We start from the raw sequence: 23,533 nt of genomic DNA, 5'->3' as shown, positions 1-23,533 counted from the left end.
TCCCACAAAGTACGTCCTACAAATGTGAAACAAGAAATACTACCTTTGTATCAATCAAAGGAGATTTCTCAAATAGGTCAGACAAGCAATACTATTATATTCATTTATATTAGTATGGCAATATGACAATTTTAGCTTTATGCTGGTCAGTAGTTTCTAATACAATGAACATACCCAGTTAGAGACTGTTCAGTGTTTTAGTAAACACTTGGCTCACTTGCCAGCAGTCTGTATAGCCGCTCCTTTATTTGCAGCCATGTTTTCTGAGGGACAGCAGCTGTTGCAGAAGATGCTTCATTATTAGGCTATTGATAAGATTTAATATTCTCTGGAAATTTTCTAATTAACCTAGTATGCCACATTGCTTATCTTTGTGAATCAAGTAAAATAAGATTTCTTGAATTTTAATTTTCTCAATCGCCTCAAACACCCCAGAATGTAATTTGACAGGGAACACACTACATTTTGTCTAGAGTCTAAGTGAGATTTTGAACAATACTTTTCCCCTTGTCTGTGTATTAGCCCTGATTCTGCGTCTCATGATTTCCTACTGGATTAACTGAAAAAACTCCAAACCAAAAATCTCAAGCTGCAGAGACAAAAATCACTGCCATCACTGACATTTCTGCCAACGTGCATTTTCTTTTTCTGAGGTCAGCCTACTCACAAGGAATACCAGATACCTGGGAGAATCTCTGGGTACCCCCGACATCCTGAGCAGTGCCCCTCTCAGGTGCAGAAAGGGAGCAGGACGCTGAGTCAAAGACAAGATCTTGATTCCTTCCTCCTGTTTCCAGAACTCCTCTTTTTAAGAGGCTTAAGAAGCTTTAGGTCTAGACCCAGAGGCTAACTGCGGCGATAAATAATTTATCTCCATCTCCCTGCTGAGGACTGTGGTGGACAGCTATGTTTCTTAGAAGGAACAAAACTTTCCATAAGGAAGAGGGAAGGCAATATTTTCTTATGGGCACTTGTAGCCGAGAACAAACTCCCAGAGGAACAAGGCAATCGCAGATTTCTCATTCCCCATTCCACTGTGGGATATGCTTTAACTTGCTTTCACTAGCTTAAATTTGCAGCAGTCCATAACTAGCACGCAGACAAAACAACACACTCTACACACACACAGTTCATTTCCTGGAGAGATAATAAAAGAAAATAAATGAGTTGCGTAACAGATGTGTCATATAATGCACCATTGCAGCATACAGACAGGGTAAGAGCCTATCCAGAAGAAGTCTGTAATAAATCTTTCCTAATTATTTCTATGTATCTTAAAAACTCCTATTTATCCGATGTGAGATTTTAGTGAATGACTCACTTGAACAGAAAACTAATACAGATGATATTAAAATAACCTCTAAACTGGAATTACAGCTGATTGTGCTCAGAGATGTAGTACTGGAGAGAAACTAAAAGAATTAGGCTGAAGTTATTAAACATCAAGTAAAAAGGGCCAATTTATGTGAATTATGTGAACAGGGAACAATGGATATGTGTGCATGCACATACATATCGCATCAGTGCTTTCCAACAATCGCATATTCTTTTCGTAAATTATTATAAGAAATAAATAAATCAGGAAGGATCATTACTTACTGTTTACTTAGAGTGGAAATTAACAAGCGTTTCTTGGAAAGCTCCAGGGTTCAGCATAGCTGAAGTCTCTAAGATAGATATGTTCATCCAAGAGTGTAAATTACTTATCAGCTAAAGAAAAATAGCAGGAAATGTTTTTATAAAAGGAACGCTTCTTTTAGAAATGAAATATTACAGTTTAAGTATTTAATTTCCTTAAGTTTTGGCTAAAAATACAAACGTTATTACCATAGATGCTCATTTTTGCCTCTTTGTTTGCCAAGGCCAATAGAATTTCATCTTCAAACATTTATTATCAAATGAACTTGTATGTTTCTGAATGCCCAATGAACTCCAATATGTAAGCAGTTCTTTTTAAAAGAATGTTAGCTCCTTCTTACCTGTTGGGTGTTATTTCTCATCTGCCAGTATATGACAAACAGGTAAACAAGATTACTTACAGAAAGTCAATTTTGGGTACTGCAGATATTTGCTCTTTGAGACAGCTTGTTGGGAAGTCCCAAAATTCAAAATTTTGGAATTCAAATATTTCTTAAACTGGAAGGTTCTGAATAGTCAGCCTTGCAATAGCACTTTGGGTCTTGATTTTAAAGCCACTGTGTACATAAGGAAGTTTACATATGTGGAGTAGTTCCATGATCTTAATAAACGTATTTGGATATGTGCATACTTGTAGAAACAAGAGATTTACAGGCTAAGTTTGTCTTCAGATTTAAATTTAAATTGCAGCACATAATCCGTTCAGGGATATTTAGATGGAGAGGTGTATTTGACATTCACCACTCTAACGAAGGCTGGTTTTAAAACAATTACCTAGAGTAGAACACAATTATTGTGCTGAGCTAATAAATAGATGGCTTTGGATGCCTGTAGTGTTTTTTAGACTATTCACTTCCACAAACAAAGAAGGGAACTAAGCCATCTCTAAGAAAACAAATATTATAGCACTTTAAAAGAAATACTGGGGTTCCAACCATTATTGATTTATTGGACAAATGTTATGAAGAATGTTGTTAGCTATATTTCCTTTTTTTCTAAATATATGAAGCACACATTATCTGGAAAAAAAAAAAGTGAATTTTCACAGCATGTTGCACACATTCACCTCCATCTTAACAGAAACTCATTTACTTAAGAGAAAGGCCACAGACATTTTTTTTGGTCCTGTGCACAGAGAACAACTACAGTTATGCAACATAAGTAAAAGACAGTCACTTTCATTCTATATTTGTTTATAAACTCGTATCTTATTACAGCTTTCCTAAACTCAAGGAGGCTAGAAGGTTGGATAACATGCTTGATTCAATAGCTTTTGGCAGTCACTTCTCTACGCAAAGTAATTACATCTGTGAATGAGAGAACAATATAGCACTCTCTATGAATTACTCTAACATTGGATTTTTGTAATATTAGAAAGTATTACTGACATTTATCACGCTTTTGAATGAAATATCACCTCACATATGAAGTAGAGCTTTTAATTGTGGCCACAGAATATTACTAAAAGGGATACAAGCAGATGCACTTGCATAACAGCATCAACACCTGACTCATTCTTCAGAATCTCTTTCTTCTTCTGGACAAAGAAATAAAATCTGTAAAACTACAGAATTAGCTTTTGGAGTTTGTAAAAAAATCTAGTAAAAGTAAACAAAAAATTATGAAATATTGCAAGATATGTGTTAGAAAACCTTCAAGGATATACTTCTGAGCTCACTGAAACATTTTTTTAAAGATTCAAAGTGGTTCTCAAACTACTTTTCCTTTCCTAATTCTTTTTCCCTTGATTGAAAATTTGTGCAAATGAAGTGACCCAGTTTGAATATATTCTTGTAATCGCCACTGCCAGGAAACTCCTGGGGAAAGAGTGGGGTGTGAAGCTCAAAGACTATGGCTTGGAAGAGGAAGTGGTACAGGGATAGCTAGTAGACAACATCCCAAGGCTCTTTCTGTGGCAGTGGGAACAGACACCAGCCAGACCCTTCTCCATCAAAGTGCCCCTGAACAAATTACTGTCCTCCAGCAGGAGCCCTAGGAATGAGTAAGAAGCCCAGGACTGAGCTGCTGAGCTGTTGGCTCATCTGACTGATTCCCAGTATCTTCTTCTTCTGGTCATCTTGCATGTTCTCTCTACATTTCCTTCCAGTTGAAGTCTCCTTGATGCTGGTTAGCTTGCTAACCCTAGTCCTGATGCATTTATCTCCACTTCTATATCCCTAACTCTAGGGACTCCCTAGGGTTTGAAAACCATTGTATTAGGATACCTCTTAATTTTCCAGTATCACAGTTGTTATTCAGACTCTGATTCTTTTTTCTCCTGCTATCATTTTCTTGCAGTCTTCAACTAGTGAAAGCACTGCCTGCATCTTTGTTCCCATAGGTACCTGCAGCCAAGGTTTTTGTTCCTTTCCAAGCACTTCTGCTGAACTGTTCTTTCTTGGCTTTGGCTTTTCCCTGTCTGACACAAGGTCCCGATGTGCATAACTCTGTCAGATGTCTCCCTGTCCTTTATAATCAATGTCTTCCTCTCAGTCTCTCACTGGCAAACCATTGTGTCACATGGTCTCGTCCTTTTCTCTCATTTAAATTTCTCTGCAGGAGGAAATAGACCTCACTGTGCCTCAAAAGCATGAAAAGACAATCCTGTATATAATAAAAATAAAAGCTACTTGCAAGAGTGGGTTTGTCTCATACAGCATCCAGAAGCTCGGGAGAAGGACGGAAAGGGGAGTTTGTTTGGTTTTACACAATGTAGACATGAAAGACTAAAGATGCTTCCCAGACTAAGAAAACACAAGAATGGAAAGCTTTTATTTCATGTTCAACAATTTTAATTCTGCTGCCCTGCATAATCATGCTATTGCATGATACCTCAGTCTGATGTTCAAATTCAAATGGTAAGTGATTACCTTCTTTCACTATAAGGATTGATTCTTATCTCTTACGTTCATGGTAATGAATTGAAACTTCACAAAAATTAAATTAGCAAAAAGCAGCCACAAATTAAGATCCAGATGCTTGTTATCATTTCTCTTTTGCTTACAGACCTATTTGCTTCCTCTTTTTTTCCCCTATGAAGTCAGGGGAGCAGTCAGAGTATCACTTCAACAGATTAAACAGATGAGCAGAGGCGTCACAGCAAGCCCATTAGTCAAAGGAGAAGAGACTATAAAGCAGATATTTTGGAAGGTTTATTAAAAATTATTGTAGGAATTGCAAGCCATTCATTTTTTTAAGCTAAATGGAAATTATTGCCAGGAGGATCACTACACTTAGAAGCTCTGTAAACTGTCCTGCACCTAAAGGGTTATTAACACACACCACTCTTGTGTAAGACTTCTTTCCTTCCACTGCAAGCTGATTTTTTTTTCTTTTTTCCAAGGTTTGGTGTCACTGAAGTGCAGTGTAAAATTGTGGCTATTGTTGGCCTCTTTACACACTGTTCCTAATTTAACAAACAGAGCAGTTTAGAAGGTCAAATAGGAAAACAATATCTTAAGAAAATAGCAACTTCTGTGGCTTTGAAATAAAAAAAATCTGTGCCAAAATGTTTATCTCCTCGGTTCATGAAGCCATAAAATAAGTGCAGCACCGTGAATCATCTCAGAACTTCAAAGCTTGTATGCCCAGCGTACCATTTTAGGGCTATTAAGTTGTACAGCTACTGTACTGGTAGTAAATAGTTATACAAGACTGTAGCAGCAGTGCCAAAGATTTCACCCTTGCAACAAAATTTCCTTAAAGCTACACACTTTACCATGAGCTCACTGTATGAGCTTGTAATGTCTCTTACCATCTCAAGAGCTTCTGCACACAAAAAATTGTTGACGATTACATTAAAAATTCCAGCTTCCTTTAGAGAATACAATACTCCAAATATAGTTATTAAATGATATACACAGTAAGTAAATAATGAAATACAGTAAGTTAATTCCTTTGACTTATCAGCATTTCTGTAGAAAAGCAAATAATGGTTTTGCTCAATGCATCTAAGACCATGATGAAAATTCACTAAACTAAAATGCCTTGTTCTATGAGAGTGCAGGTGGTACTATATCCCCAAGATGTAATGTAAACCAAGAAGAAAAAGAGAAAGCCATATCTTTCAGGAATACGTGATTCAGAAATGAGCAGAACATTCATTCATCTATGCTGATACCTTGCCTACATGTGATTTTTAGTGATTTGTCCCAATTAAATGGTAAAAGGCTCAACTTACATGTGTATGTAAAGTCTAGCCCAAGACAGTCTGTTTGCACCCGCCTTATGTGCAGCTGCTTGCTATTCCAGCTGGCTGGGGTAAACAGAAGGCACCGCTGGTGCCTTACAGAGGCCATCTGGGAGGACTTAAGCCAAAATCCCCATTAGGCCATGTAAAGAACAAGTCCTGTGAGGCATCCTGAATTTTTTGTATATGTCATAGGACACCGTACAAGATTTTTGTTCATGTAATCTGGCAGACCCATTTGTATCAGTGGCCAACATTTCAAAGAAAAATGAAAACGAGCTTTTATGCACTTGGCATATTATGAATTGCATTGTCATGGGAGAACTTTGTTATGACCTCAGCTAACAATCATGCTATCCTTAAATATTGAAGATCATTCTTTAAGGTCATGCGCAAGAACTTGTTACAAGTTCTCTTTTCCCCACCAATTTGTTAACACCACCAAGATTGCAGAGTCAATTTAAGCAAGTTTGAACTAATGCTGAACAAGTTGCCATAAAAGATTTAGACCAGTTCTCACTGTCCCAATCAGGGCACGTTTGCAAAGATATTCACCTCATTTTGGACATTGTCCTCAGCATGTCTTTATAACAGATCTCTGCCTACATTATACTACACAGTCCATCATAAAGTAATTTTCATTACTCCTTTTTGCTACATAAATTCACTTCTATCCAGTACACCTTCTAATTAGCAGTTTCTTCTTCCATGTCCATCTATATACATCATCAGAAAGACTGGCTGACCAAACCAATGTCTTTACTAGTTGCTTTGACACATTCCCTCTTCTTTAAAGCCTACACAGCAAAATAAACTCCAAACATGTCTCTGAAACTCCTTACACTTATTTGTAAGCTGTATATTCATTGCATTTCTGCTCTGTTAATATCAATTTCTTCCTTCCTCAACAAATATGCTTTCAACCCAGCCACTTGTATTGACTTTGCTCCTTGTTTTCCATCAACTAAGTGCCTGCATGTAGCTAAAAGAGCTTGTGCAATGTTTCCAAGGCTTGAGAGGTGTGCACAGGAGAGGCTGTTTCCTGCAACTGCTTTTTTCTACTGGTAAAAAGCACACTGGCTTTTTAGAAAAAGATGGGTTTTATCCTTGATTCCAAAGCCTGAAACCTTAGTAAATTAGCTGAGAAAATAACTGAGTGGAATCCCACAATGCTGTTGCACAAAATACTTCACCTAACAGAAAAAAGTTATTCGGTTCTTCTGTTTATGCATAAAGTATATGAAAATCCTCTCTAATTAAGCGGTATTGCGTAATTCCTAGTAATAATGGAGTATTCAAAGGCAACATACTGTGGAGGTGAAAATACGACTTACATTGCCAGACACATTTCTCTTAATGTACATTTATTGCCAGTACATTCCAGCAGAAGGAAACTTAGGCAAACAGTCCAAGCAAAGACCCTATCTTTGGAGTGATCAGTACTTTAAGATTTAATGTCAGCAACTAAGAACACTCAAACCTCTTCTAGGGACCAAATGAGAGATCCAAAAAAAAAAAAAAAAATTTAAGCACCTAGCTCCAAAATTCCTACTCTCAGAGGACCCAATTTGAGAGGTAGATAAAAAATTGGGCCTGAATTCCTTTAAATCAACTTTCTCAAATACTTTAATTTCTGCTTTAGATCATGCATACCGTCCTCCAAGCCACAACACCAAGAACCACCTAGGTGTCCAGCACTTTCACAATCCCCAAACTATTCATATTCTCTCTCTCCTGCTTTAGGACTTCCCTTTGGTATGATTGTTTGTACAGTGCCTAAGAGAACAAACTCTGGCAAGGGAATTGGGTTTTTTTTAACCAAAGCTCACCAGTTTTAAATCAAACCTCACCTGTTAGAGTACTTATTAATGCATATACATAGAGTCATTTGGCTTCGTTTCTCCTTAGGAGCTATTTTGGCATTTGACAGGCACATTTATTTAAATGTAAAATACATTGGATATACATAAATAGTTGATAACCTTATACACTTGATTTTCCAATTTCAGAAGCTTGCTTAGGAAATAAAAGATATATTTGGTAAACCAAGCAGGTTTTTTATCTTTACCAGCTGTAATCATCTTGTGACAAGTTTTAGAGAAATTTTTTAATAAAAAACAGATCTGAGTTCCCTAACAGTGTTGCTTTGTGTTTAAACACATTTTCATTAATTACATTAACTATCAAAATCAAATGTCATGGAAGACAAATGTTTCCAGCTGGACAACATAATGAATTTTAAATGTGGTATATTCATGCTGAAGGCAAATTAATGGATTTTAACAGATTTAAACTAATTATACCTCTAAAATCAGTAGAAAAGTCATTTGAATCTAGCTGTTTTGATAGTGAATAGTTTTAACACTGTGGACATATGTTCATTTTTCAAAAGCATTTTGTAAAGGCATGATCCAAAGCATACCTAAATTAACAGGAGAACCTGCCCTTGACTTGAACAGACTGTGGATCAGGCCTTAACCACTGTGAGTTTGTCAAGAATAACATTCTCAGGTGATTTCTTATAAGATACGATGAGAAATGAAACACACACACGTTCTCATTGATCATAGCTCGAGCCCACAAAGTGACATGTGAAAAGTGGTAAAAAGGGAACCCATGAGGGCTGGAAAAGACTCAGATTTTATGGGTTATTGATTTACCAGGAAGACTCTTGCCAAGTTTAAATGAAGGAAAACAGAAAAATGGCATAACCTGGGTGTAATGCTTTTGAGGTAATGCACTATGTGAGTGAGAGCCGTGGCAGTGTTCTCTAACATCCCTTCATAAAGCAGCTACATAACTTTAATGAAATAAATGACTACAGTAAAAATTTAAGAGATCAGAATCCCAGTGAATTATAAACTATAAATTACCGTGTATGCTGGTATTTTTACAAAGCTAAAAGTACAGCATGTGCAATAATATTGAATAAATATTCAAAAGTTAACTTATGAAAAGTAGTCTTGTAGAACTTTAATTACAAAACTACTCTCTCATTTCATTGATATAAATTAATTAAACAACATGAATGAATGTGTGACATATATTCACCAAAAATGTTACATACTTTCCACAATTCTGTAATTCCCTTCCAGAAAAGAGGGGTCATAGCTCAGCAACCGTGATGCACCAAAATGATAAAAATGTCTAGTTGCAGTAGGAAAAAAATTTTGTACAAAAATTACTATTCTGGCTCTATTTTCAGACCCAAAGATCTGTAATTTATGGTCAAAAAGATAAACTGGCAATTAAATAAATAATACTAATACTTATAGGCTCAGTAGTGATGCTGAATTTATGGCTTACATTACAGACATGAGAGCAACCCTTTTTTCAAAAGGGATCTACATAATTAACATAACTTGATTAGATAAATTGATTCGATTTGGCTTTGAGTAATCTATTTTTACCTTCAATTTTGCTGGATTTTATCTGGAAAAAAGGATTTACAATCAAAAAACTGTCCAACACTCTATAAAGTGGGGAAATATCTTTTCTTGAATAAATCTTTTGAAGAAAGTCACTTACATTGCGCTGTAGTTTTTTATCAATATAAAATTTGTGATTTTGTATACATTTATACTTAAGTGAACAATTTGCATGAAATTAGAACATGTAGTGTGAAAACTGATATGTCTTTTTTCTATTGATTTGTCATGTGGAGGCTTTTATAGTCCACTGGGGCTTTTTTTTGCTTACCTGGAACTCTCTTTGCCCAGTTGATCATGTGCACTAATTCTCTGTCTGCAAGGTTGGTCAACAGGGTCATCATAGAGGCTTCGTTGAATGGTCTATTTGGGTCATATTCAGAATAAACTATGGGTGGCTCAGCTTCCAGCAAGGCACTGACCATCTGTTCTGCTGTCAGTGACAGGGCTGGACTGTTCTTCTTGTTATGTTTGACGACCAGTGGACTTGTCCAAAGGGTGGGAGCTCGCAGATCTGTAGAAGAAGCCTCACCGTTCCTGGAATCCTGCTCCTCTCTTTGACGTTTTTGTTTCATCATTCGCCCACCTCTGCGGTCTTTCCGGATTCCTAGAGGCACACAAGAACATAATGAACTCCTTTCCTTGAACATACGTATTACATACACATAGCTTCAGCCAATCAGCAGCTGCTGTTGATAGATCCAGGTAGCATTAACTCTTGATTTGTTTTCTGAAGACTTCTTTCTATATATGGAATCTTACGTCAGTAGTTGGAGAGCAAAACTATTTTTAAAAGTATAGTGTCAGGAATAGTGCACTCCTTCCTAAAATTCAGATCATTTGGGCTTACACAGGGCTCTAGACTAGTGACACTGTATAGCTGCCTTAGCCCCACAAAAGGAAGTCAGTAATTGGGAATAAATAAGTATTTCTTTACAGCACAAACTTCAACGTATGTCCCAACCTGTAGCAGACTATTATTCTATAAAAGATCAATAACTTAATGATTTGATTGGGCCAGATGGATCATGGAAGTAGCTTTCAAAAACTATCCAAGAAAGTTTTGCTCAAGTTCACCAATTGTTTTAACTAAACATCATCCTATTCCTGAGCCTGTGATCTTCATAATTACATAAAAACCATCCAAACAAATTCCCATTATAAGATGAGCTTACACAGCAATAAAGAATGCCGTACAAGTCAATAAACGAAAGTAAGAAAAGGAAAGATAATTGCAACCTCAGAATCTAATGTGGGAGACCTTCTGTCAAAAGGCTGTAATAACTGCAACAGAAACTGTCTTTGTCATTACCGCACATTTCTGCAGTGTGCTTAGCACTGTATGACCCTGAACCTCGGGATATTATCAAGTCAGCCATACCTATTAGAACAACAACATGAGACCTTAAAGTGGAACAAAATCTCCCTTTGTGAAAGGTTACAAGAAAAATATAAGGATGACACCCACGTGGACTCCAGCCATAAAGGGAAGATTAAGTCTGGCTCTGAGTGGAGGAGGCACAGGCATTCTGAGGCTGAGTTAAAAACTTAAATCAGTCATCAAATGGGGGTGAGGGACAAGCAAGCAGTAAGGAAAGCACACAAGGAATTGAGCTATGAGGGGAAGGCAATTTATGATGGGGCTTGTTCTGGAGTTCTCATGCAATATGGAAAAGCAGCACTAGTCCCAGTTTGAAAATCAAAAGAAGTAGTATCTATAGAAAAGAAGGAGGCAACCTATTCAAGAAACAGAGAAAACAATTAAAAAGAACAAACAAACAAAAACCAAAACCAGCTTGAGAACTGCTGGCAATTGCAAGTGATCAATACAGGTCTTTCTGATGCATGGGGGAGTGGGAAACACAATCTTTGCTTCAGCTTTTTCCACACCACAATAATTTAAACCTTTAGGTTCCCAGTCTTTGTTAGCAACATCTTCATCTTACATCCAATATTCCTTCATATAAATGTTGGATCATATCAGCAGGTGTCCTTTCCTAATCTCAAAGAAACAGAGAGGATCCTTAGATCTGTTTGCCTCTTTCTTAGGCTATGGTGATATTTTCACTGAATTAGTACTTGAAGATTAAGCACTTTACATCCAATTCATTCAAAATCTAGTAGGCTTCCTGATTCTCTTCTATTAATCTTTCCAGATAAAGCAAGTTCAATAAATCTTTCATCACTCTTACTACTTAATCTCTCTACATTTTCCCATTCTTTAAACTAGTTGTAAGCCAAAAGTCTCAAGTGCATTGCTGCTCCCATTTTTCATTCAGCAATACCAATTTTTCCTACCACTAAACGTTTCTATTTAGGACAGGAGTATTTATTTAGGAGAGGAGGGGGAGATCCCTGCTATTAAGAAAAAGACTTATTTTGGCAAAACGTCATTCTGGAGTTATTCTCATTGGTAGCTTACTTCATTGCAGTACTCAATAGTATGCATGCTCTATCTGTAACAGATTTGTTGTATGCTTTATGTCAATGTAATGTTTTTTAATTAAAATTGCCCTGTAAAACATGCAGACATAATCATGTGAACAAAACTACACAGTTCATACACACTAAAGCATTTGTTAACATCCTCACATCCCAAATTCTACAGCTGCTTACCTAGCAATTTTCTTTTGAAGAGTTAAAAGTATACTTGGGGCCTGTACTGTTCAACATACTCATAAATAGATGGACTCAGAACTGACATAATTCAGAAGAAAGATCCTGGGGTTAGAATAATACTATAAAAACATCAGATAAGTTAGTTTAGAAAGTAAATAGAAGACTAGAAATTACTAGGAGAGGAAGGGAGGACAGAGCGACTTCATAAATCACAGATTTTATTAACTCATGAGGCACACTACTATGAATACTGTATGCAGTTCTGTTCTTCCCATCTTAAAAAGAGATAAAAAAGAAATGAGAAAGACAAGATAATCTGAAGTGTGAAACAAGTTTAGTGCAAGAAACAGTTAAATTGACTACGTCTGCTTGGCCTGTACGCCAGATACAAGACTACAAAAACAGGAGTAGCAAGAAGATGAATAAGTACGAACAGTGACACCTCTAATACAAGACGGTATCAAACAAAACTACCCCGTGCAAGTTTCAGAATAGACAAGAAGATGTTCTCTTTCACACCATGCAGAAACAAAAAGCTGTAGGTCAAATTTGATGCAGAAAAGAACCCATTAAGGGTTAATAAACACAAATATGGCACCTTTGGCCTAAGTCTGCATAGCATAGATTACTGGGTGATCAGAGAGGATTTTTTTGGTTTTGCTTTTTTATTTATTCCAGGCTTGCTTTGTTAAGTAAAACAAGGATGTGATGAGAATTTGACATAACAGAGGGAAGGTGGCTAATGTAACCACATTTAGCTGCTTACAAATCAACTAGATTCCAAATAAGAGCACTAGTTTTATTTTTAACTTGTCTGCAAGCTTCCCACTGGCTTTACTTCACCTTGAAAAAAATGTGATGCATTGAGCAAAGCTGAACATAACCAGTTTGGAGGACATGCCCCACACAAATTTATTTTTACATTTTTATTTCGGGATTTAAAAAATATCAGTTAACCAGCCAACCAAGAACGGTAAGCCTACACTGGATTTTGTAGAGACCAGATCTGAAAAAAAGGCAGTAAAGAGTATGCATTCCTTCTGCATCACATCAGCAGCTTTTATGATCACAGACAGCAAGGTCTTTGACTCTGTTCAAGCATCATGCTCATCAGAGATTTATAGAAATTACTACTAACTCTTCACCTAACCCCTAGATGGACAAGCAACATAGTGATTTTATTATTCATTTTCTTGGACCAAATAAGAGTTAGTATCTCTCTGAAAAATGCAAGTGCCTCCAAATCTCCTTCAGCTTAATCAAATTTTATCTCTGTTAAAAAGAGATAATAGTGATGCAGTCACTAATTCCAAAAAAACACAACTCTATCAAGATACAATTTCATTGCCAAAAGTGCAATGATCCTGTAAGTTTTTTTAAAATATACGAATACCTTAATTTTGATTCCACAGTTCAGCTAATAAAGGAACCTGAATTGCCAAATGTTAAGAAAAACAATATTCTACCAAAAATGGAAGTACTCTGTATCTTGCAAAAGCTCTAAAACAGTTTCCACTTGAGTTTTAAAGCTACAAGAGCCAAGATTTTCAAAAGCAGTTTTATAAAGCTTTATATGTAAATTATCATTTTAGATACAGAAGCAGGTTTCAAAACTGCTGAGTAGTTATATACTCCAGTCAGTAGAACCTCATCATCAATAAAATTGCATATGGACTGTGGAGGCAATGTTAACCAAATGAAATACTTTACTAGTGTTTTCTAACGTGTGATTAAAACAAAACAAAAAATAAATTCCAGATTATTAAAAAAAAAAATCCTAAATTAGGAATGTAGTGCATGAACATTGAATCTCAGCCATCCAACAGGCAGCTTCTTCCTACCTATTGCTAAGAACAAAATACCTTTATATCTTCAGTATTATATAAAATACTCAAGACTATTTAGAGGAAGAAGAGGACGAGAACAAGTAGTATAAAATTTGCTTTGCTCTGTGTTGGCCATAGAATTATGCATTTTAGATTTAAAGATATATGTACAAACTCAAATTCTATTCTACTTAAGTATATTTCCTATCAACTCCTTTGTATAATATTCTTCAATTTCTTTATTATTAGAAATTTTGTAGGAATATTTGTCAAGTAAAGAATGCTTATTATTTGTAATAAATGGAACAAATATGATAAAACCCAATAAACTTTTCTTGGCACTAAGGCTGAAAAAAACCTGGTTATTTGATAAAAGTGAAACAGCCAAGATATTTTTATGTCCTTCCTATTGTTCAGTATTCTGGAAATCCTAAACAGAACAGCTATTGCTTTTTGTCTTGTTTGCAACACCCACCTGCTATCTGGAATACTTATTGTGCCATTTTCATTAACATGATACAAAAAAATGCAAAAGACCTTCATCCTCTCTTTCCCTCATATGCGCAGCATTCACTCTGCTTGTTCACACGAGGGGTGGATGTTAATATGGAAACTGCATCTGCCTGTCATTGTAAAGTCTATGCACTTGCAGCCTATTTATTAACCCATCTCTTCATGTTCCATTTCAGTTTTGCTGGAGTTCTGAACCGCTTTCCAATAGCTGCAAGCAAAAACTACAATGAAGTTATTTTCTACAAAGAGTATCTTTCTTTGAAGGTTAAAACGCTCAGGTCAATTGTATGTTTAACCTTATCTTGTTTACCTGCAAATGCAGAAAAAAAAACCCATTCCCCAATATTTTTGGAATGAAACCTACCCCAAAAGTCTTCAGAGGTCTAGTCCCCTAACCACATTTTAGTATACAGATTTTCAGCAAATAATTTTTTTGACTATCTGTATTAGTGGTCATCAATCATTGAGAAGGCTCCAGGCACTTTACCTGTGGAGCCCAATCTCACAACCACAAAGTCTCCTTGAGCTGCGATCTCCTGGGTCACCTCAGAAAGGGTGAGACATCAGCCCTGAGGAATGTCCACAACCTAAAATCTTTGGACTTTCTTTAGTTTCTGTTTCAAATACATCTCTCTGCTTCACCTTGCAAACAATCTGCAAAATTGGTTACTAGTATCATGATACATATTTAACAGTGGCAACAGAAATGAAGTTTTGCAATTTTCTGGAGGGCAAAGGATACTAATAAGATCATATGATAAGGTGGTTCAGTGTAGGTCATGCCGATAGTTTCTGTATTTTCTAACATTTAAGAATTTCACTTTGCAACTTTAATCAACCATTAATATACTTAAGTAATAAACATTATGACTGTACATATCATACACAGAGATTTATTTTCCATCAAGTTAGTTGTAGCTGTCATTGCACGACACACACAAGCCACCCGACAACACTGTTCTAGTTTGGGAGAGGACATACCTATTTTATTGTATAGAAAAATGTAAGTAGGCAGAATGCAATTACACAAATTGTGAATTTACGCAGGAACAATATCTCTTGTCTTGCGATAAGTGATATGGTTGTTGCAGCTGCGGTATTTTTCTCAGAATATCCCCTTCAGTAAAACTGGCTTAGTCCAATGCTGTTTATCTTAGAAGAACACTACAGCAACGTGAAACTAAGATAATTTAAAATCACTACCTTCTTTCAAGAAATCTAGAAGTTTATTATCATTTTGTAGCTGGACCACAAAAATATATTCACTTCTGAAGCAATTCCTTTTTTTAACTCTCTGTCAATAAAGGTGCAAGAGCAGAGCAATCTCCAAGATGGGTGCAGGAGGCCCATGCTGCACAACCAGAAGTGGTGGCACACTTGACTTCAGAATTCTAGGTCCATACAGTGGGATGAGACAGTATTTTGTCCTAGAAACTGCTATATAACATCTATTGGGAATATAAGGTTTTATTTCACATTTTATAAACTAATTTTACCTGTTATTCCATAAGCTTTCTATGTGTATAATTAAGTAAGATTTTGGTTTGCCTCCTGAGGAAATATTTGGGAAAAGGTGATTGGTGAGAGCTCTCATTCCAACTCAGGAGCTGATATTTGAAGGAAAATGAGGGAGAAGAAGAAAAATACGTGTTACTGTTCCTTATTTTAATACTCAGCTTTGAACTAACTGCTCTGCCGCTTCTCCTTCTAGCCCTGGAATATAGGGCTGTAGCACCTAAGAATTTACAGGAAAGCAGAACAGATACAAAGAAAAACTGAAACAGCCAGAAAGAGAATTGATGGAGATCTGAAGGGGGGAAAACAACCAAACTGATGTAGGCAATAGGATTAATTAATGCTTCTAGGATATATTTAATTACCAGGACATAATTACTGGATTGGCAAGTAATTCTAGTTGCTGCCTGCATAATTTTTCATCATTTTATACACTTGCAGAGGTGATACACTGCATTCAGGTTAATTACTAATACCTTTTTTTTCCAATGTATCTTTCTCATTTCAGAAGGATGACATGATATTGTCTTTTCTTGTTATGCAATGACTGAAACGAATAAGTCTATCTTCATAAAATACTTGCTTTAGGATATAGCAGTCAGTATATCCATGTGCCTTTTCCATCCAAAAATTTTAACTGCATCCTCTCCTTGCACTTGCTGAGTTTATACTGCACTACAGATTTTTAAAGAACTAAAAGAGTAACTTCCTAATCCTTACCTCCTTTCATGGGCAATGCCTTGACAGAAAGAACTAGTCACTTGTCTCTCTCTATAGAAACACAGATTAGGGGAGTATTGTTTATTTGGGGCTTTTTTTTTTTCATAAAATCTACAGTAAAATTCATATAATTTTTCATTGAGCTACAGTAAAATTCTGCTTTTAGTAGATTCTGTAGTTGTCATAACATATATAATCATAAACATGATATGAGTAGAAAAACATGTAACTGCTTATAGGTTGTAGCCATGATAAAGCCATGAGATCTCAGGTACTCTGTTATTAGAACACATGTTAATGTCTTTCACCTGAAGATCTCAGGTTCTTTTATTCATAATTGTTTTAGCTTCTCAAAAACCCAAAATATTAAAATCAATGTATGAAGACTTAAAATCACGCAGCGAGCAAGCAAGAAGATTAAAAGCAACACTTCAATCACCTCTGGTAAGCCTTACCCATCTCATGTTCGTATGCATGTACTACTTAACAAACATTTCAGTCTAAAACTTTAGGCACACAAAAAGGTGTTGGGTTTTTTTCAAGCATGTGCTAGCCCTGATGCATGCAAACAAACGGGTTATCTGTAGATGCAGTCTTGGCTTCCACATTGTGATTCCGTGACAATAGAAAGGCTTTTTAATGAAATAACAGAAGATGGTTTTAATATTGGTGTGTTTACATACAGTCACAATTTGAGTAATGGCACAGTAGTTTTCTACTGCTGCAGGAAAACTTATATTCACTCCAATTGCATTTTACCTTCTCTACTTCCTTAGGTTACCAGAAGACAGCAGGTTTAGAGGGAAAGTCCAGGGAAATAACAAATCCATGAACCGTTAAATCCTGTGCCCCCTTTTTGACAAAGTACCATCAGAGAAACAGCATGCTGTTGGACTAAATATTAATTAGTCAGAATATTTCAAATCATAGACAAAAATAATCTCTATCACAATAACTGGCTTTTTTTTGTCCCCTAGCTGCTTAGAAACCCCACCGATGACACTGAAAACGTTTCACTACTGTTCACTACATTCCCGTTACTACCAGTGCCAGGTGGTGATAACAGCATCAGTCACTGCCCCAGCCATGGGCACAAGAATGCAATTACTGCTCAAGTCATTGGCACATAACTGAGCTGTACCACTAATGGCACATGGGCAGCACTCTGCAAATCCTCGCAATAGTCAGTACGCTACGAATTAGCTTTATACTTGACAGACATTTGGATGGCATTTCAAGCATTTGAACTGGTAGAAACAAAGTAGATTTGGAAACTTGACAGGTCAAAACATAAAGGCAAGCTAAGTGCCAGAACTGGAGAACGAGAGCTGAGTTTCTAGGCAGCAAGCACGTAAGCAATAGCTCCTCATTTGTATCAACGTTGTTCACGTCTTCCTAGAACTATTTTGCAAAATAAGTAACTTTTAACCCAGGGAAGAAGCTCCTACTTAAAAACTGTTTGCTCAGAAATGAGTTTTTAGCTTTGAAGACTTTCTTCCCTATTTGTGGCTTCCTAGTAATGCAGACTTTTCCTTTTACTGCTTCCTTTCCATTTCAGCAACACAGCTGCTGCGGCTCCTAGGAGAAAGAGGTGCAGAACAGGGCTGGTGGGAACGTTATGGGAAAGGACAGCCTTATGCACAGGAGAAGGCTGCAACACCTAGGCTAAACAGGATTACAAAATTAAGACATTTGGCCCATAATTAAATTTGGGGAAGAAGGTCAGAGTGGGGATAGTGACTGTGAGGATGGTGTGGGAACTGTGCAATCAACAGTTTGTGGCCACATTCTGAGGGGAAAAAAAATCATGGCAGGAAGGAATGGCTTTTGGTTTTTTTTCCTAAGAGGACAACAAAAAGATGGATCTGGGACTGGTTTTGGAAACTGTGACCAGTAAATGGTTTACCAGGTAACCTGCCAGTCTGGAGCAACCTTTGAACCTGAGTCTCTTTGTCCACAGTTCTGCTCCTCGTCAGCAGACCCCAGATGATAAGAGACATTTGACACTTCTATATACACGCACAGCCTTGCAGTGTTCACAGCCTATAATTTTGTCAGTTTGTCCAAGGAGTATTTCAGTAGTGCTTGGAAACACGTTCTCTTCTAAACAGTTTTGTTACTCTTCAAGGCTGATCTATCTCATCAGAATTATGTTGAAAATTGCCAGAGAGAAGGAATATCTGGTGTTTTGTAAAACAAACCCTGCTTGAGAATAAAAAACTAAATGTATGTGGTAAGTAAAAGAGATTATAAGTAAGAAGGCATCCTTCAGAAAGCCAGAGAGTCTATAGCCCAGTTGATGATCAGAGTATTAAAGGAGCATGCAGAGAAGAACAGGCCATGGCAGAGAAGCCACCCAAATCCTTTATACCAGTATTCACAAAGAAAGAAACCAGATTTTTCTATGCCAGAAACCCTTTATATGGGGAGTAGGAGAACCTTTCTGAAACTGAAGTGAGAGCTGAAGAGGCTAGAAATCCAAAAGCCTCTCTCAAATAACCTAATACAGGAGGGATTTACTAAACTGCTTGAGAAGAACTCTGTGACTCAGTCCAGACTCACTTTGGTGTCATTGCTGCTGTTGGCAAAAGCAAGTGATTGCAAAAGGAAAACAGGGTGAGCAAGCCAACAGTTCTCTTAGGGCACAAACCTGAGTGTCATCTAAGCACAACTGGTTTTAGAGTCTAAAAGGTAGATGCAAGCAAGGTAGCTGTCTCCTAATGACCTCTTAGAGTAATTTTGCTTTGCAGCTAGAGCTCATTAGGCACAACTGCACTGAATTCAATAGTTTTTTGATGCTTCATTGGCAATAAAAGAAAATCCTACAGCTTCCCCTAAAAGCTGTACATAAGTAGAGGTCAGGACTGTAATTACATTCTTGATAGATTTGTAACAGATGGAGATTGCTGAAGCTATGCCTGCAATGTAGGTCCTAATATTGTAATGTATCTTGGCATGATGGTCCTCCCAAGGTGATTTTGAGAGCTTTGAGGTTTTGGTTATCTCTACATAAATACATTATTTGGTCACAGGAAAGTAACACCACTTTCCAAATTCAAATTTTATAGGCTTAATAAATTACTTCTTTTGAATATGATTCAGACAATCAGCCCCTTTATTTCATATCCATTTCTCTTTTAGAAAATCAAACAGAAATGTAAATTGTGCTGAAAACCCAGGTGGGTTAACAATTACTTTAAATGAGAAACATTGTGTGAAATCTTAAAAAAAAATTAATCAGAATTAAATGTCTAATGTTGAACAGACAGGCCTGCCTCAAGTGACAGTGCTTAATAGCCTGGTTTCTGACAAGGATATCTAGACACTCAGTAGTATAAATAAATAACAGATTTGAGTTTGGTCTGTGCACCTGGATGTTGCAATTTTTTCTACTCCTGAGTGGTTGATGAATGCTGTATGTCTGTTTATGTGGGTGGTTTTTTTCAAAAAATATCTCTCATCTTTTTCCAAGCTGGAGATTTTTTCTCCTCTATAATCAGGACTACCTTCTATTAAAAGGGGTGGGGGGAGGCAGGGAGAGAAGCCACAGGAGGGGGATGCAGGGCCTAGGGCTTGCATTCAGATATTCTGGTTCAAGTCCCAGCTCTGCCACTGGTTTGCTCTGTGATCAAGTCACATTACATATCACAGAGCCCCAGTATCCCTATCAGCTACAATGCAGATCATAAAACTGGTCTTCCATGTAAAGTTTTTAAAGACCTGGTGACAAAAAATGCTGTTAACAAGCAGGCAAATGTAATTTGGGGTCTCTAATGACTATTCATAATTCACAGTTTGAGAACCAATGATCTACTAATTACAGATGAGGGTGCAAGACATGGTTCATTCTAATCTGTATTTGGCATTCAATTTTTGGCATCCATAGCACATGTTTTAAAGAGCATCAGAGGACATATAGAAGAGAAGCAAGAGAAGTTCAATTAATCCATCGTTCAGCTGAATCTCCTTCAGTGCTGACACTCCTGTGCAAATCATACTACGTTTTGGCTACAGTAAGTATAGCAACAGCCCCATTTCTAGACAATATTTACAGTGAAGCCATAAACATTTCAGGGGTCACAATAAAGCCTTTACAGGAACCATACATCAATCATGATTTGGAAAAGCCAAGTAGTTTTAGGAGTATGACTCCATTAGTATAATTCTCAGACAGCAAGACATTGTAACTACTACATTTTAGAAATTGGATGATTAGGGTATTGAAGCTATTTGGCCTGATATATCAGTACTGATAGTGCAAGAATTGAACTGTAAATGCCTAAGCAAGTGAAGAACCAGAAGCTCTAGTACTCTAGGAGTTTCTCAAGCTCAGCAAGGAGAAGACACCAACTGTTCCGACCTGCATAGGCTTGCTGAAAGGCAGTGAATGCACAGTGACACCCCGAGGTGCATGTAGTATGAACAAGTGACAGACAGAGGTGGCGACGCAGCAAGGATCTTAGACTTCATTTCAAATTAATCAGCAATTTAAATGGGGAATATCTCATTGCTGTATCTATTCCCAAGTAATATCACAACTAAAATAACTCCTAATTAGGAATTTTTAAGTATGTATAGGCCAAAAAAACAAATGTAAACAAATATGCAGCTATAATTAGCTTTACAATCTCAAACAAGTGTTCAGGACTAAAACATCAAAAATTCTGCAGTGTTAAAATTTTTTTACATAACTAGCTATAGCATATAAATAAGCATAAGACAGGTTATCCCATTTCCACCTGGCTCTAAGAGGTCTTAAACAACCTTGACTAAATTCAGTGTTGAACTTGCTTTGAGCAGGTGGCCTGACAAGAGACCTCCTGGAGTTCCTTCTAGCTCAGATCATTCTGTGAAGTGGAGTAGGAAGATAAAGTATTTTTGCAAAACGTGTTTACAACAATGGTCTCTTTCTTATTTTGGGGGAAGAACAGTGGAATATTATATTTTGGGACAATTCAATGGCAGCAATCTACTTTGCATGTGTGGTCTGGTTTCAATTCCATCTTCTTTTCCAGAAGTCTGTTCTAAACTCACAAAACTTTGCTTCAAATGCTGCTTGAGTACATGCTTTCAGCCCATCAATTACATCTTAAAAATGTACATTCCCTCATACATTTATCAGGCGCCACCTACACAGTTATTTGGCTGAGGACTGAACAGTATGTCTAATAAATAACCATAAAGGTTCTCCTCAGACAAACCAAAATAGCTTTACATTGTTAATCCATCTTCCTTCCTTCACTAATTTCTATTTTTAATATAATTATTCATTAAAAGATAATTACATGGAAAACTAGAATGTCTGGAGCCCTTCCAGTGGTTGCATCAGAAATCGATTTACCTCTGCTTTTGAGAATTATTTTAATAACTTTCTAGCCTTTTAGCAGGAACAAATATAGCATTCAGCAAGGAAGCATAGCACTCTCCATTTAAAGACAAAACTCAGCAAGGTTCTTTTCTGGGAGGATGTCAAATTTGCCAAATGTTTTTTTCTTTTCCCTGTAAAATTTTATCTTAAACTTCAGCAACACTGTCACACTGAACCAGCCTGAATTCCCATGTCATTACAGGTGGGTAACTATTTCAAGAGAATGTAAGAGAAAAACTGAAAGCCTCCAGTCTCTGGACTCCAATCTCTAGAATTTAATGAACGTTTCTACAGGCACCTGGCATGTAGTTATAGCACACTGCTATGGCAAACACAGACTTTTATTCCCTAGGCTGTACCACAGTAATCTCTGGAGGGTTCTCAGATACTTTGCGAGGGCAACACTGAAGGCTGTAGGCTTCAAGTGTGCTGTAAAGCTGTAATTTCATTATCAGAAGAAACAACACTCAGAATCTTAGAAACAGCACTCAGAATCTTCTTTCTACAACACGAAATTTTAGGCTGTTCAAAGACAGTAAAAACCCCTGGTCGTATACATGATCTCCATCTGGATCTAACACACGAGCACTCAAATCCTTGACCGCCACATTTCATAGAACTTGAGGTTGGGAAACCATCAGCATTCGACAATTAAGAGAATTATGTAGGTCTTAGGGTGGCTAAAAATGGACTACCAGGTCAATAACTGATTTTTCATTAAGGATCCAGCATTTAACATTATGGCAAATTTTTGTCCACTAGCACTCTGTTGCTTTGATCCTACTGAGCACTTGATGTTAAATCTGCCTTGTCACACATGAAAGGCGAGGAAGAATGTAGCATGCTAGTAACTAGAAATCCCCTTTCATTTAACACACTATAAAAATAATTAATAAATAACAATAAAAATAATCTGCTTTTGATTTCAGAGAATAAGGCCCTTCAGAGCCAAGTCATCAGAAAGCCATTAAAACAATGAAGAAATGGAAAACTGGATCTGTATTGGAGCAGAGATCACCTGGACCATACATACAGTTAGAGCTTCAGGATTGCAGCTGCTGTAAAAACTCCATTTGGAAGCTGGCACTCCCCATCATGTGAAATAGTAAGTTGGAATATACTTCTCCAAACCAGAACAGAAACATTCTTCAAGAAAGCATCAGTGGCTCACAAACAAAAACAAGGCTCTTCCCTGCTACCCTACCAGAAGAAAGAGGAATGTGACAAGGAGCTTATTCAATCTGACCGCTTTATCCTCACATACAAAAGGGGTGCACAGACTAAATAATAATATACAATTTTAAGGTCTTTTTGACTTATTCAGAAAGAGAGAGTGAAGCATTTGGACAAAATGTAGCAGCTATAAATTCTGCCTCAGATTCTGACTACATCAGCAGAGATTCTGGCAGTCTAATCGTCTCTTGAAGCAGCAGCACAGTAACAGATGCAGAAGAAAACACTTGCAAACATAAGAGGAGAGAAAGAAAATAATTCTTCAGTACTGAAAGAAGTTTTTAAAAGATGAAAGAACAGTGGGGAAAAAAATGATAAAATTTCCACAGAAACTCATAAATAACTGTTCCTACAGCACAGCTCAAGAGCTACTTGAAGCCTGCATTTTTTCTGAATGAAGCCCCAAAACCATATTTCAGTTGTGTCCACTCTGTTAAAAATAATATATATGAACTTCTTTGTGCTGAATTAAGTGATCTTCTAT

General features: G+C 36.8%; 1 protein-coding gene across 1 annotated transcript in view; it reads right to left on the bottom strand.

The window, feature by feature from the left end:
* ESR1 (estrogen receptor 1) overlaps positions 1–23,533 on the bottom strand; it is a 155,107-nt gene that overhangs the window by 48,588 nt on the left and 82,986 nt on the right. The window contains 1 exon segment of the mRNA XM_009917072.2: positions 9,527–9,862. Within this exon segment, the coding sequence (XP_009915374.2) occupies positions 9,527–9,862 (336 nt within the window).

This window comes from Haliaeetus albicilla, chromosome 7 (genome assembly GCF_947461875.1).
Source record: "Haliaeetus albicilla chromosome 7, bHalAlb1.1, whole genome shotgun sequence".
NCBI lineage: Eukaryota > Metazoa > Chordata > Aves > Accipitriformes > Accipitridae > Haliaeetus > Haliaeetus albicilla.
This window is presented reverse-complemented; position numbering and strand designations above follow the sequence as displayed.